Here is a 13856-nt window from a genome sequence, read left to right as displayed (position 1 = left end):
AGGCTATACATAACTAGGCACCCAAGTCTAGAAACGAGCCAACAAATCAGTTCAGCACTCGCCATTCCATCCCTATCAACATTTGAGACCCATCAAAGCACGCATGGCTTTTAGTGACCTAACATTCATAAAGAGAGCGGCAACGGCAACAGTGGGGGGAGCATTTTGACACAATGGAGACCAGGGGAGTAAAAACGTGGAAAGGGAGAGCTTTGGGGGAGGGTGGTGGGTTTGACACAACAGAGGGCAGGAGTAGGATGAAAATTATCAGCAACGAAAGAAGCAGCAGATGAACACTTCAAAAGTAAGAGATCCTTAAACTCCATAGAAAAAACAAACTGCTCTTATTGAACGTTTTTAACAGGTGACCCACTTTCCACTAACCAATACAAAGTCCACCTCCATTATTGTGCTGATTTTTAAAAAGGGAGCTCATACACAGCCTAATAGTTACAGACCAATATCCCTAATCGACCCTACTGTTCAGATCCTTGGGAGGGTTTTATATAATCGAATTAGAGTGGGCAGAGATTAAGGTTATTTTTTTTTTATATCATTGCCAATATGGTTTTAGGTTCAGAGTTGGAACCAATGAACAATGTTTAAACTAGTCTTTGATTGTTGGGAAATATACAATTGTATGACAGTCACTTATATATTTAGTCTTTATGGATCGGTCTCAAGCATTTAATTGCAAAAAACATTAAAAGCTCTGGTCCATTCTTCTGGCTCAGGGGCTTTAATGAAACATTGGTGCACTTCTTTGCTTACTTGCATATAAATATGAAGGCTAAAATTAGAATCCCTGCAGAGGGTGAGGTTTCGTCGGCAGTAGATATTTCCCGTGGAGTGAGACAAGGGTGTGTGCTTGCACCCCTTTTATTTAATGTATACATTAATAATCTATTCCCTTTTTAAAGCTCACTACCCCAGACGTTCCAATAATAAACAGCCCTTGTTTACTGTTACTTTTATATGCGGATGACACTGTTTTAGTGGCGCGCACCCAGAGCCCTACAACAGCTAGTGCATGGTTTTGTTGGTTATGGCCACTTTATACTTGCAAACTAATTTTGAAAAAATCCTTCATTATGGCCTGCGGACCTAAGAAACCTAGTTTGCCCTCTCTTTTTGTAGGTAATGTTTTGACACACACCAGTACCTTTTCTTACCTGGGACTAACTTTTACTGGTTCTGGTTCGTGGGCCCCACAAACTGCACACAGCAGGCTAAAGCTATCAAAATCTATCAGCAGTTTAGTCATCTTACCACAATCAAGGGGTGGTGCCCTTCTGCCATTACTGCAGATGTATAAAACCAATTGCTTCCCACAGCTATGTATGATGCAAAAGTGTGGGGTATTTAGAACTGTAACATTCAGACAGAGGAGAATAAGTTCTGGAGAAAGTCTTTATTGTACCTATCTCTTTAACCTTCGTCACAGAGATCTGGACATCCTGTATATTGAGGCTGACCAACGCTATTATGGCAAGCAATTTGGAAAAATGAGAACGCATGTTTAACCAGGGACTTCAATCTGTATTTCCTTGGCTGTGAAAAAGGCAACACGATTCCCTGGCTTGCTAGTGTTAAATCTAGCCTCCTTTTTTTTTTTTTTTTTTTTTTTTTTTTTTTTTTTTTTACCACCCCAACTAATAACCCAAAAATCAACAAACCACTACCGCAGGCCCTATATGACCAGGCTAATTCCAAAACATTTTGTTTGGAGTACCAAAAGGCGATTGGGCAACCTATGTTGTTCGCTCCTTCAGGGTACTTGACCAGAGCAATACGGTCGGGATGGCACAGTGAAATTTCTGTTTCTCAATGGGATTTAATCTTGACCTGGATTTGATGCCATGTCCCTGTGATGGAAACTCTGGGCAATCCATGTTGCACTTTAAACATTTTTCTGGTTTCCACATTATGTACACAAAGCACTTTTTGATCCCCTTTTTAAGGAAACTATGCATTAACCTGAGAGATGAATCAAAGATGTTTTTTTATTTAGTTGATTAGGAGGAAACTATTTGGACGCTTTTTTCTAAGCAGATGTAAGAGCTCGTTGCACTGTGAATACTGTATAGGTCTGCTCTATGGTTTCAATTTTGTATTCTGCACCATACGCACATATGTATTGCACTTTTAATATATTATATTGTACGTATAAATTGCTTTGAAATTGACTAACACGTGAGGGAAGTCTAAGGGAGACAGGAAATTGCACACAACCAGTAGAAAGCCAAGAAGTCAGTGACAGCAAACTAACGAATTGTAGGTAATGGGTAGGGTTTAGGCCCCTTGTTAAGGATTTTGTATTTACAAGATATTTTGCAAGCGCTGTGCAGGCGAAACCTAACAAACGAACACTGGCATTCTATGGCAATGCTCACCCACAACAGCAACTGATATTCTTAAAGAATTTCAAATGGGGGAGGATCCCCCTCTTCCTCAGGATATTAGTTCGCACCTCCACAGTATATAAAGATATTATAGTACATGCTTCATCATTTGCGCCTATCCACACCCTGGTACCACCAGGGCGGACTTGACCATAGATGGAATGTGAGTTCTTAGATAGTCGAACTGGACAAGTAGGGATCCAGAAGGGTGGTTTAAAAATGCCTCTGGGTATTCCCAAAGATTATTTTTTATGTAAAGGGTACCCGCAGTATGAAAGATTTTTATTTAATATACTCATTCAATTGTACCCTCTATGTCAACATGTTTTGGCCCACTCCAAGAGCCTGATTGGGTCTGGGGCCTTCGTCAGGGCTGTTTTATTTGTATCCCTGCTAGGAGAGATAGGTAATCCCTCGGTGCCCTGTCTTTGAGGAAAGTGTGACAAGACTGCACTGCCCAGAAGAACCGCATGACCCCAGTCTTTATTAAATAGAGGGAAAACTCCTCTGGACAACTGACCGAGACAGGTGAGCGCTGTAGGCATCACAAGTGTGCATACACATCAGAGCAGGTATACAAATAAAACACAGCCTTGACAAATGATAGGATAGGCACCAATGATCAAGCATGTCACTATCAGTTAGTGAGGTGTGTAATCCAATATCTTTGGATACTGTAGATGTGCAAACTAATGTCCTGGGGTAAAGGGGGATCCCCCACCCCCTATTTGAAATTATTTAAGAATATCAGTTGCTCTTGTTTGTGAGTATTGTTAGCGGGAGAGTGCAACTTGTTGAATTATCTCGCTCTCCGTTCTGGTAAAAATTCTGTGACCATGCACAGCATAAGGCACCCAAAACAGTAGAGTGTACCAGACGTGTGTTCTCCAATGCTCCTGCTTGTTTTCCATTAATGATGAAGCAAATTACTTTGATATGTCCAATACTGTACATCACAGCTAACAATTTGTAATAAATGATGTTCATACTTGCTTTTTGAACTTGAATTATTGTATTTTTTTCTATTAGTTCTTGCAGGTGCTTTGTTGGAGCAAGCAGAACAGTTGCTGGACCGTGGTATTCACCCAATTAGGATAGCAGATGGTTACGAGCAGGCGGCCCGCATTGCTATCGAGAACCTGGACAAGATCGGTGATAGTTTCCCTGTGGATCCTCAGAATGTTGAACCCCTAATTCAAACCGCAATGACCACACTTGGCTCTAAAGTGTAAGCTAAATTTAAGTTAATTGCAATGGAATGTTGAAACTTATTTTAGATCGGTACAGTAAAAATGTGGATACAAGCATGAGAAGAAGAAAAAGTTATGGATCTTAATTTAATAATCTTAGTACAAAAATCAGAAAGTAACACACACAGTAGTAAATTAGTTCATGTTTGGACTGTAGAACACAGCTTCTGATTCTGTGTATCAGATTTGTTTGGTTCTGTTGCCGTCCCTCATTTTGTTACCGCCATCCCGATGTGCCTTTTTTATATTCGAAGCAAGTAAATAAAATTCTGATGGATACATCTGCCAGTGGATTCCTCACCTTGTGAATATCCCCTGCGCAAGCAACATTCGGAAAATTCTTTTGTAGCTCCTCCAGTTAGGTCAGTTGTTCTTTCCGGCTCCTTCAGTCAGGACCCTGGATTTTCAGCTCCTACCTTTTTTGACTTTTCTGTCAAAAATATCTTCTAAATCTTGACGTTTTTCACTTTTACTCGACGTCTTTTGTCCTCAGAGTGCTAGTGCTGCCTTTTTTGTGTTCAGAAAAGGTTTATTTTTGTCAAGTGCCTTCCCTTGCCCCTCCTTTGGCAAGAAGAATGCCAGGACTGACACACACCCTCTGTGTATCCTGTGTCTCCCTGAGACTCATTCTGCAGACAGCTGTCATCACTGCAAGAACTTGTCAAGGAGAACTCTTAAAGACCGAGAGAGAATTCGTATCTATGGCCTCTCTGAAAGAGTTCGGTCTCCTAAAAGGCAGCAGAAGAGGAGAACCTGGGCGACGTCGATAATTCCCGACCTGTTCTCCTTCGGGATCGGCGTCAAAGCTGCCTACGACGACGAAAACACCATCGAAGACTTTGACGTCAAAACATCACGCGACGGCGAAGACTTCGTTGTCGAAGGTACCGGTTCCTCCTTTGACGTCATCCAGGCGACGTTCAATGTCGAGAGGCAAGTCTCCGTCGTCGCAAGGGGGGCATAAGACGTCGAGACAGATCACCCAGACAGAAGTCTGATGAAACGACGTTGAGCAAGGAGGCGACATCGGAGTCTGATAGGCATTCGAAGTCTAGGGGACGTTCTAACACACGTTCAAGCCCCCCTTCTAAGTAGAGGTGGTCTTCCTCAAGGCAGATGTGTCCACCTAGGTTCCAGGCAGCACATAGACGCTCCAGATCTCAGTCTAAGTGCCCTTCAGGAGAGGCCTCTCCTCCAGTGACCCTATCATCATCACCTTCAGGCTCTCAGGGTACACACCAAGGGTCAACATCCAGGTCCCCGGAAGTTGTGATCTCGTCTATGGACAGCACAGTGTCAAGGCATTCACCATCAAGGCCGTTACTTGAAGAGGTGAACCCATCTCCTCAGGCACGTTCTCCTGAGAGGAGAAAAGGGCAGAAGTCGCCTTCCATCAGGTTGTCTCCTAGATGGTACAGACCTTTACATCACTGGGCTCAGCGCTGGAGTACTCCAGTCCCCAAGACAGGTCTCCATTGGCTTGTTTGATCCAGCAAGTGGATCGGGATCGAGACCCAGAGAGCGGACATGCACCCCGGTGCGGTCAAGCAGACGGAGGTCCATATCAAGGAGCAGGAGGAGGGAGCGCAGATCTCCTACTCCTTCCTCGCCTTCTTCTCATTCTCATAGGGACTATTCTCCTACACTGACGGGCAGTCCACCGTCGAGAATTTCTCGGGTGGATGACATCTACACATTCCATGACATCCTAGGCAGCGGGGCACTTAAGCTGGGTATCCCCATGCCAGCTCGCCAAAGCAAGTCTTCCGTGATCTTTGAAACCCTGCATCACAAGACAGCGGCTAAACCTCTGCTTCCCTTGGTTCCCGGCATCATAGAACTAGTAATGGAAGTCTTCCTCACACCAGCGACTATTGGATCCGCTCCAGCGAGGATTCTGAAAAAATATCGCTCACCAGATGATCCACTCTTCCTCAGAGCCGACCCTCCCCCGGATTCAGTAATAATCGTGGCGGCGAGAAAGACCAATGCCGTTGCATCTTCCTCCACTGTACCACCGGACAAGGAGAGCAAGACGCAAGATTCCTGGGGACGGAGGGTGTGTGGCACTTCGGCTTCCTTGCTGAAAGTATCCAACGCGGAAGCACTCCTGGGACACTACAATAGATCCCTGGGATTCTCTACAATGTTTCTCTAAGAAGCTTCCCCAAGAGGAAGGCAGGGATTTTGAAGAAATCCTTACGGAGGGCAGCCAGGTTTCCAATCAGATCATAAGTGCTGCAGCTGATGGAGCTACCCAATCAGCGCATGGGTATGCGCATGGAGTATGTGCAAGGAGGTCATCTTGGTTGCACCTCACCGCACTAAAACCAGAAGCGCAATCACGTATCCTCAACCTGCCTTGCTCTGGGTCATCCTTGTTTGGTTCGTACACTGACGAGGAAATGCTGCGTATGAAAACTGAACTGGACACACTTAAGGCCGTTGCCCTGGAAAAGAAGAAAGTTCCGTAAAAGATCCCACCCCTACAACCGCGATCTTCTCAGTAGAGTGTTCAAACCCCCCAGTGGCAAGATCAACAGGGGCAGCAAAAGTCTCAATACAGAGGCAGGCATTCCCCAAGAGGTGGAGGAAATTGACTTCCGGGAAACAACTCCAACAAGACACAATCCAAATGAATACTCTCTTCCCCGAGCGCCGTCTACCACTCCAGTGGGGGCAAGCATCGCACAGCATATCATAGAGTGGCGGGCTATCACAAGAGATCAGTGGGTGTTTACGCTCTTCATTTTCAACATTGTCCTCCTTCAATCCCTCCAATGCCAACATCAAGTCACCAGTTGAAACTCCTGCAAAAAGAGGTGGCCACCCTTCTCAAAAAATCAGCCATCAAGAGGGTACTAATATCTCAGAGAGGGAAGGGAGTATACTCCAGATTCATTCTGGTCAAGAAAAAGGGCCAAAAAGCAGAGTACAGACCCATTCTGGACTTGCAGACACTCAACCTACACAAAGAAGGAAACGTTTTGCATGTTGGCGCTTCATCAAATATATCCACATCTCCGGCAGGGGGATTGGATGTGTTTGTTGGATCTGCAAGATGCATACTTCCATGTTCCGATGGGTCAGCGTCACAGGCAATTCCTGCGTTTCCGGGTAGGATCCGCTCATTATCAGTTCAAAGTCCTACTATTCGGGTTGAAGTCAGCCCTCAGAGTGTTCACGAAGTGCATAGCGGTGGTGACAGCTGCTCTGCGCCGCAGGGGTGTCTTCGTGTACCCGTACTTGGATGACTGGCTGTTGAAGGGTCCTTCTCCGGACCCATTTCCTGAGCTGCATCGAACTATGTCGTCGTCTAGGTCGACAAGTGAACTTCAGCAAATCAGTCCCACAACCGACTCAGAAAATAAATTTCTTAGACTCTGAGCTAGGAAAAGTGTTTACTTCGGAGGAGAGACAGTGTTCCATCATTCAGAAATGCCAACTGGTTCTGCGCAGCAAGAAGTTGCTGGTGCGTCGAATTGCCTCCCTGTTAGGGTAGATGGCATTCTGCATCTTTCTGGTCCCAAATGCCAGACTACGAATGCGTCCTCTGCAGCAGGATCAGAGGACAAGTGGGACCAGCAGTCCGCTCGCTGGGACGACAAAATAACTGTCAAGCGCTGCTCGAGAGTCCATACCTTGGTGGATGAAGAGTCGAAATCTACAAGTCGGAATTCCGTTTCATCAGCCTCCTCCTGTCCAGACACTGATCACAGATACCTCGCTTCAAGGTTGGGGGCCTCATGGGACATCTTCAGACTCAAGGTCGGTGGTCTGTGAAAGAGCGCTCCTACCACATCAACATGTTGGAGTTGAGGGCAGTCCATCTAGCCCTCACAGCTTTCCTACCCTCGATTCAGGCAACATCAGTGTTAGTACAAACGGACGATACCACCACAATGTACTACTTGAACAAGAAGGGTGGAACACGCTCGCGTACCCTTTCCCTGGAGGCTCAGAATCTATGGCATTGGGCTCCTGGCTCGGAATCTGTCAGTCACAGCAGTCCACCTGCCAGAAGAACAGAACGTGAGAGCGGACTCTCTCATCCCTCATTTCGATGGCAAGGAGGCCTGGGTTCTCAGCGACTAGGCCGTAGAAGACATTTTCCAATTATGGTGTCGTCCCACCATAGACCTCTTCACGGACGACAAACACCAATTGCCAAGACTTCTTTGATAGACTGGTATGGGGCATTTGTGTACGCCTTTCCACCCCTTCCACTGATCCAGAAGGTGGTGAACAAGCTAGCTCATTCGTACACGAGGAAGATTCTCATTGCCCCAGACTGGCCGAAACACTGGTGGTACCCGGACCTTCTACATCTGTTGGAGTGTCCTCACAGGAAGCTGCCGTGCAGGCCGGACCTGCTATCCAAGATGAACTGGAGGATACATCATCCCAACCTTCCTTCACTGAACTTGGCAGCATGGCTCCTGAGGTCATACAATACGGCCACCTAGGACGGCCGCAGGACTGCATGACCATTTTGAAAGAAGCACAACATCCTTCCACGAGGCATTCCTATGCATGCAACTGGAAGCATTTTTACATGTGGCGTATGCAGAACAATTGTCATCCTATCAAGGGTCAGGAAGAGGTTATTCTCCCTTACCTACTGTATCTGGCGAAAGCAGGGTTAAAATTTAATTCCATTAAGGTGCGTTTAGCAGATATAATGGCTTATATGCGCTCACCTTCTCAACCTTCTTTCAATTACAAGCTGTTAAAGACTTTCTGCAGGGCTTGAAGTCTACCCTTCGGTACACCCTCTGTCACCTCCCTGGGAGCTAAACCTGGTGCTATCGAAATTGATGGGGTCCGCCTTTCGAACCCATTCACAAAGCAACCTTGCAACATATATCTTGGAAGTCTGCTTTTTTGGTAGCGATCAAGTCAGCTTGCAGAGTGTTGTGATTCTATCTAGGACCCTAATTCGATATTCCCGACTTATGCCCTTATATGGTTATAACAAATAATATCCTTATAAAGGCATAAGAATCATATCCATATTTATTAATAGCCAATGCAGTCCAAATACGGCAAGGCTACTAAGCCTCCAGCAGCCCGGGAATTCCCCCTGCTTTTGTTTTGCACAAGAACTCCTGGAGTCCAGAAAGAACAGTTAGTTCTTAGTGACGTCTTATGTCCAACCTTGCGTCAAACCTGGCACCTTCCAAGTATAAATATACCAATGTTGCCGTAAGCAAACACACGGTGGTTTGGAGCAGAGCGGCTATCTACTTGCCCAACGCCCAGCTGATGCGAGTGGCGAAGGAAGCCGACCCTCCCATTTTGACGCACTGAGAGACGCTGTCTTTTCTCCTGCCGTGAAACTCCAGCGTTTCCAGTCACTTTTTGCGGGTTGCTGGGAGATCGAGTCCTGAGAGAGAAATACAAGACCTCCTTCATTCTAAAACCAAGGTACGGAGCCGACTAAACCCTTGAGAGAATTCTTGATTCAGATTCTTGGCAAAAACCAACTTAACTTAAACTGCAACTTACTTACTCCTTCCCACGTATTAGGCTTAGGTCAGGTACACCGGGGTAGGCGTATCTTCGAAGCACCAGTTGAGTACGTTTAGTCAATGATTTTATGTATGTATATATTTTAGTATCATATGGCTCAGAAACCTTATCAATGCTTTTACAGTATTATTTCATAATACTCCTTTTACTGTACGTACTTTACTTTATAAGTATTGCAATTGTGGCAATTAATTTCTCTTGCATGAGAAAGAAGACTGCTCAATAAATAACACCTTTTATTGAAAACGCCCGTCTCTCTATTTCTCTGCACTCTGGTGAAATTAAGCTTGCACGATTGAGTGAAATAGCTGTCTATTGTTTTCACCCGACTCTGGAGATACTCTTTATTCTGAGAGCAAAGTTGTCATGTTTATGCGGTTGTCAGAAACTAATCGCTTCTTGTCTAATCAGGAAAGTTAATTCCTTCTTGAACATTCGAGAAAGTTTCTAGTGACCTTTGAGCTAGCTGGCAAACCTAATTAAGTCTAACATATTCAGTAGAGACCTAGATGACCTCAGTCCTACGTCTAAACTGCCCTTTGTTATTCCAATGCGCAGAGCCTATTGGGAATATACGAACTACACTACAAGAGTGAGCGAAATTCATACAATTTTCCATCTAAATAGGGCGGGGTTGAGGACACATCCCTCTTTTCTTCTTAAGTTGGTGTCAAATTTCCATGTGAACCAGACCATCTCTCTACCCACCTTTTTTCCCAATCCAGCTGAGGGCCTTGCATTCTCTGGACCTGAAAAGGGTTTTAAAATTCTATCTAGTTCGGTCACATACACTGCAGACTCTCCCTCCCCACGAGGACTTCTCTCGGGAGCGCTGCTCTTGTTCCCGACATCAGAAGGATGAAGGGCAGGCGCCGCACGTCACATACACTGCCCTGGAGCTGGCCCTGTGCTCACGTTACCGCTCACGGGAGGATGAACGGCAGAGGCTGCCCTGCAAGTCACATACACACCCTACTCCCCCTCCCCACGAGGACTCGTGCGCGAGTTTGTACTTTACAAGAATGGCCAGCATCTGCGCCGAAGGGTAAACGCAAAGTGGAAGAGCTGCATTTGGCACTGTATACTTAAGTGTACCGAGACTGAACCTGGTTCCACAGATCCAAACGTCGGTAGCTCGAACCTTTACGCCACAGCCTATAAAGTGCTGGGATTCTAGTTTCCATATTGTTAGTGTCACGCCATTGCCTCTGAAAACCCTCAGAAGCTTTCACATGTCTGGTAAAAGATTGCCTCTAAAAGCTGGGGCTGGAATAGAAGTCACAATCAGGCCAGAATATTAGAGTGTAGCGTAGATCTTGTGCAATAAAACACCATGCCACAAACCTTTATGAGTGCACTGTCCCGGTGTCCCTACGCTTTTCTTAATTATAAATAAATCAGGGCACAAGTCCTAAACAAGCATTCGCAATGAAATGAAATAGGTCTCGCCTTTGTGAGAGTTTGAGCTATTGTCATTGTAAATGACAATGCCTTTCATTTATTTGTTTAGAAAACCAGTAAGCGGTCCGTAAACACACACTTTGTACTAATAGGCGGCATAAAGTCGCAGTTACTGCCAGCCTTGCTTCTCGTAAGCAATGACTATAAGTACAAAGTGTGTGTTTACGCACCGCTTCCATGTATTCAAACCACATAAATAAAAGGCATTGTCCTTTACAATGCCAATTGCTCAAACTCTTGTAAAGGCGAAACCTATTGCATTGCAAATGTTTGTTAAAGACTGGAGATTGTAGATTTCCAAAATTAGATAATGCTGTACTCGATGCTTCCTCCTGGCATCTCTCGACCGCTGGGACTTCTGTCCGCTCGATTATCCTCCATGTAGACCGTTCAGTATACTGGGCCTTTTGTAGATCAGCGCTCTCAGGTAATTGTGGGACTGCGATTGGTGGTTGTGAAACTGCAGATATAATACTTCCTTTTACCGGAATTTGTGAGTGGGTTAGCCTTGCTTGCTACCCACCTGTATGCAGGTTATCAGTGAAACAAGTCTTGGTCGATGCATAGTACTGGGTTACATTTCCCCTTAAGTGGCTACATTTGGATGGATTGTTTTCTTTGTAAAAAAAACATCTCTTTAAGGGTATGGCCTTATTCTGAATATTTCATTGCATTATACAGTCACCAATTGTTCTGCAGATATGTTCACTAATGCATATTTTTTCACAATTGCAGAATTAATCGCTGTCACAGACAAATGGCAGAAATTGCAGTGAATGCTATACTAACAGTTGCAGACATGGAACGTAGAGATGTTGATTTTGAGCTAATTAAGGTAGAAGGGAAAGTTGGTGGTAGACTTGAAGATACCCAGCTGATCAAAGGTGTGATTGTAGACAAAGATTTCAGCCATCCACAAATGCCAAAGGTAAGAAAACATTAACTTTGTTGAGAAAGTGGAGAAATGCTGTCCGGTATTGTATTATTATTACTGCCTGATTTTCTAGTCTACTACTGTGTTGATTCCTTTTTCTCTTTCTTTAAAAACTAGGAGTTTGCTCACCTGATTAAATTTAATTGTATTTTATGCTTTATCTATTTTTATTGGTTTTACGAAAGTTAGACCTCAAACATTAGCATTTCAAACAATGATTGTAATGTTATTTTGGGAGGAGAGCTAGAGGCTATCCAACTTTTATTTTAAACAATCTTTTTATTTGGTTTTCAAAAGAAGGAAAACAGAGAATTAGCAGCAGTACATCATGTTACATTTGGTGTGCGCCATTTTTTCGGGGCGGAACCCCTTCCAGGTAATGCAAATACAGTTAGTGATACGAGATTTAGTAGAACTCACGCCTCACAAGACTGGCTCTCAATGTCAAGGGGAGCCTTGATCTGGATCCTCATGGATCAAACTGGATTCAGCGTTTAAGCCTCTATGTGAACGCCATACTACCCAAACTCACTCCCACTTACGCAGACAACCCCTCCCCGAATATATTGATTTTTCCAACTTTAAGCCACATGTGACACAACCTATAAAATGGGTAACATTCTGTAAAGTGATATGTAAAGTGTGCATTCAGATATATACGGATGTCTGAAGCTAAAAGGATAAAGATTAGGTTGTGACAAACTGGGAGGCAAGATGAGGAGGGTATTGATACCCGTTGATACCAGAGATTAGCAGGACTTCCTGGAGTTTGGCTAGGGTAGGTGGAGTTATAGGCCCAATGGCAGCTATGTTAATTGTTGTGTCCGATTTTGGGGGGTAAATCGTAAATTGAATTGAAGCGTGGATGGTAGGTGTTTGAAGAGTTAATGTGCTTTTCTAGATACATTGTAAGATTGTTTTGTTTGGAGTTTCGCAACCTTGGTCAAGATAAAGTGGTCCACTGTCATAGAGGGGACAGGACAAGAGGGAAAGCTCATAAAAGTGGGATATTGCTTCCATGTGGTACCCTTAGTTGGACAAGCAATTTATCTCATTCTTTGGCTTTTGGGCGACGCCAAATGCCTTTAGCTTCTTTTCTATGTAGCTCCAAGGCCCTAGCCCTAACCCATTTACCTAGTGTGTCTCCAGGGAACACTGGAAGGAGGCTGAGGGGTTTTCTATTTCATTGTAGTGATAAGTTTGGCAATTATCATGACTAGGTCGTAAAACAGAATGCCCCCTTTATGCTTCTTGGTGTTTTTTTATACTCCCAAGGCTCCCATCTCCCATGTATCCATCTTTGGGAAGTTTGTGATGGACACAAGTTTCCGACAAATCTTCACATGGCTCTACTCCACTTTTGTTTATGCAAGGCTCTAACAACAGCAAGGTTATAAGTCTTTGGCCGTGCCCTTCATATGGAGGGTGTATAACATTTAATGAGCAGCTGGCATGATTTTCCTATCCTCTCCCTGTCTCGAAGGGCTCGAAACAGAAAGCCATATATAAAGAACTGGCCTTCATGAAAGTCAAATTGCGTTTTTAAGGCTGGAAATGGCTGTAGTTGGCCATTTTGAAAAAGATCACAGAGGGAGGAAATTCGAGCCTGGCTCCAGAACCCCAGCTCACTTCTAGTCAGATACTCCTGTTTCTTCGAGAGACCAAGGATAAGTATGGAGGGAGCGTAGGGTGGCAGACTCCTGATAGCCCGTAATATCCTGCCTAAAGAGGTCAGGGCCACTCGTAATAGCCGAAGGAGTTCATCGTGGGGTAAGACACCTGGGGTTATTAGGACCAGATCTTTGCCAGATCAAGAAGCGGTTTCAAGGTGCTTGTCTCATCAAAGAAAGTGCAGATATCCAACTGGACAGCCCTTGAAGCCTCAGATTCCCCTCCTAAATCTACTTGGACTGGAGCCTTAACAGGGGCTAAAGGGGACTAGACAGGACTTACTTCAGCTCTCGCGTAGGGCTGAGATAATTGCAAAGTTGTGTAATTGGAGAGCAGCACTAGAGTGATTGTCACATAGATCTTTGATTCTCTTCATAGAGGGAGACTGCATATGTCCTTTCCGCGATAGGGAATTCCCCAATCTCTCCTTCAGGGACATGCATTGACCACCAAAGGTTCCATCACAAGTGCATAGAGACTGGTAGTTCGGCTGAAATCTGTCCTCCGTATCGAACTCTAATGATGGGGACCCAATAAAGTAGCCGGACCAGTTAAATATAACCATCTACCAATATCTCATCTATTTCTTGCTGTGCGTAATGCAAG

At 44.7% G+C, this 13856-nt stretch overlaps 1 protein-coding gene across 3 annotated transcripts in view; it reads left to right on the top strand.

Annotated features, from left to right (window-relative positions):
* CCT5 (chaperonin containing TCP1 subunit 5) overlaps positions 1 to 13856 on the top strand; it is a 135600-nt gene that overhangs the window by 20404 nt on the left and 101340 nt on the right. For all 3 annotated transcript variants that reach the window (XM_078687618.1, XM_078687620.1, XM_078687619.1), the window contains exons 5-6: positions 3432 to 3630; positions 11381 to 11573. In XM_078687618.1, coding sequence (XP_078543744.1) covers positions 3432 to 3630; positions 11381 to 11573 — 392 coding nt within the window. The remainder of the gene's footprint in view (positions 1 to 3431; positions 3631 to 11380; positions 11574 to 13856) is intronic.

This window comes from Lissotriton helveticus, chromosome 4_1 (genome assembly GCF_964261635.1).
Source record: "Lissotriton helveticus chromosome 4_1, aLisHel1.1, whole genome shotgun sequence".
Lineage (NCBI taxonomy): Eukaryota > Metazoa > Chordata > Amphibia > Caudata > Salamandridae > Lissotriton > Lissotriton helveticus.
This window is presented reverse-complemented; position numbering and strand designations above follow the sequence as displayed.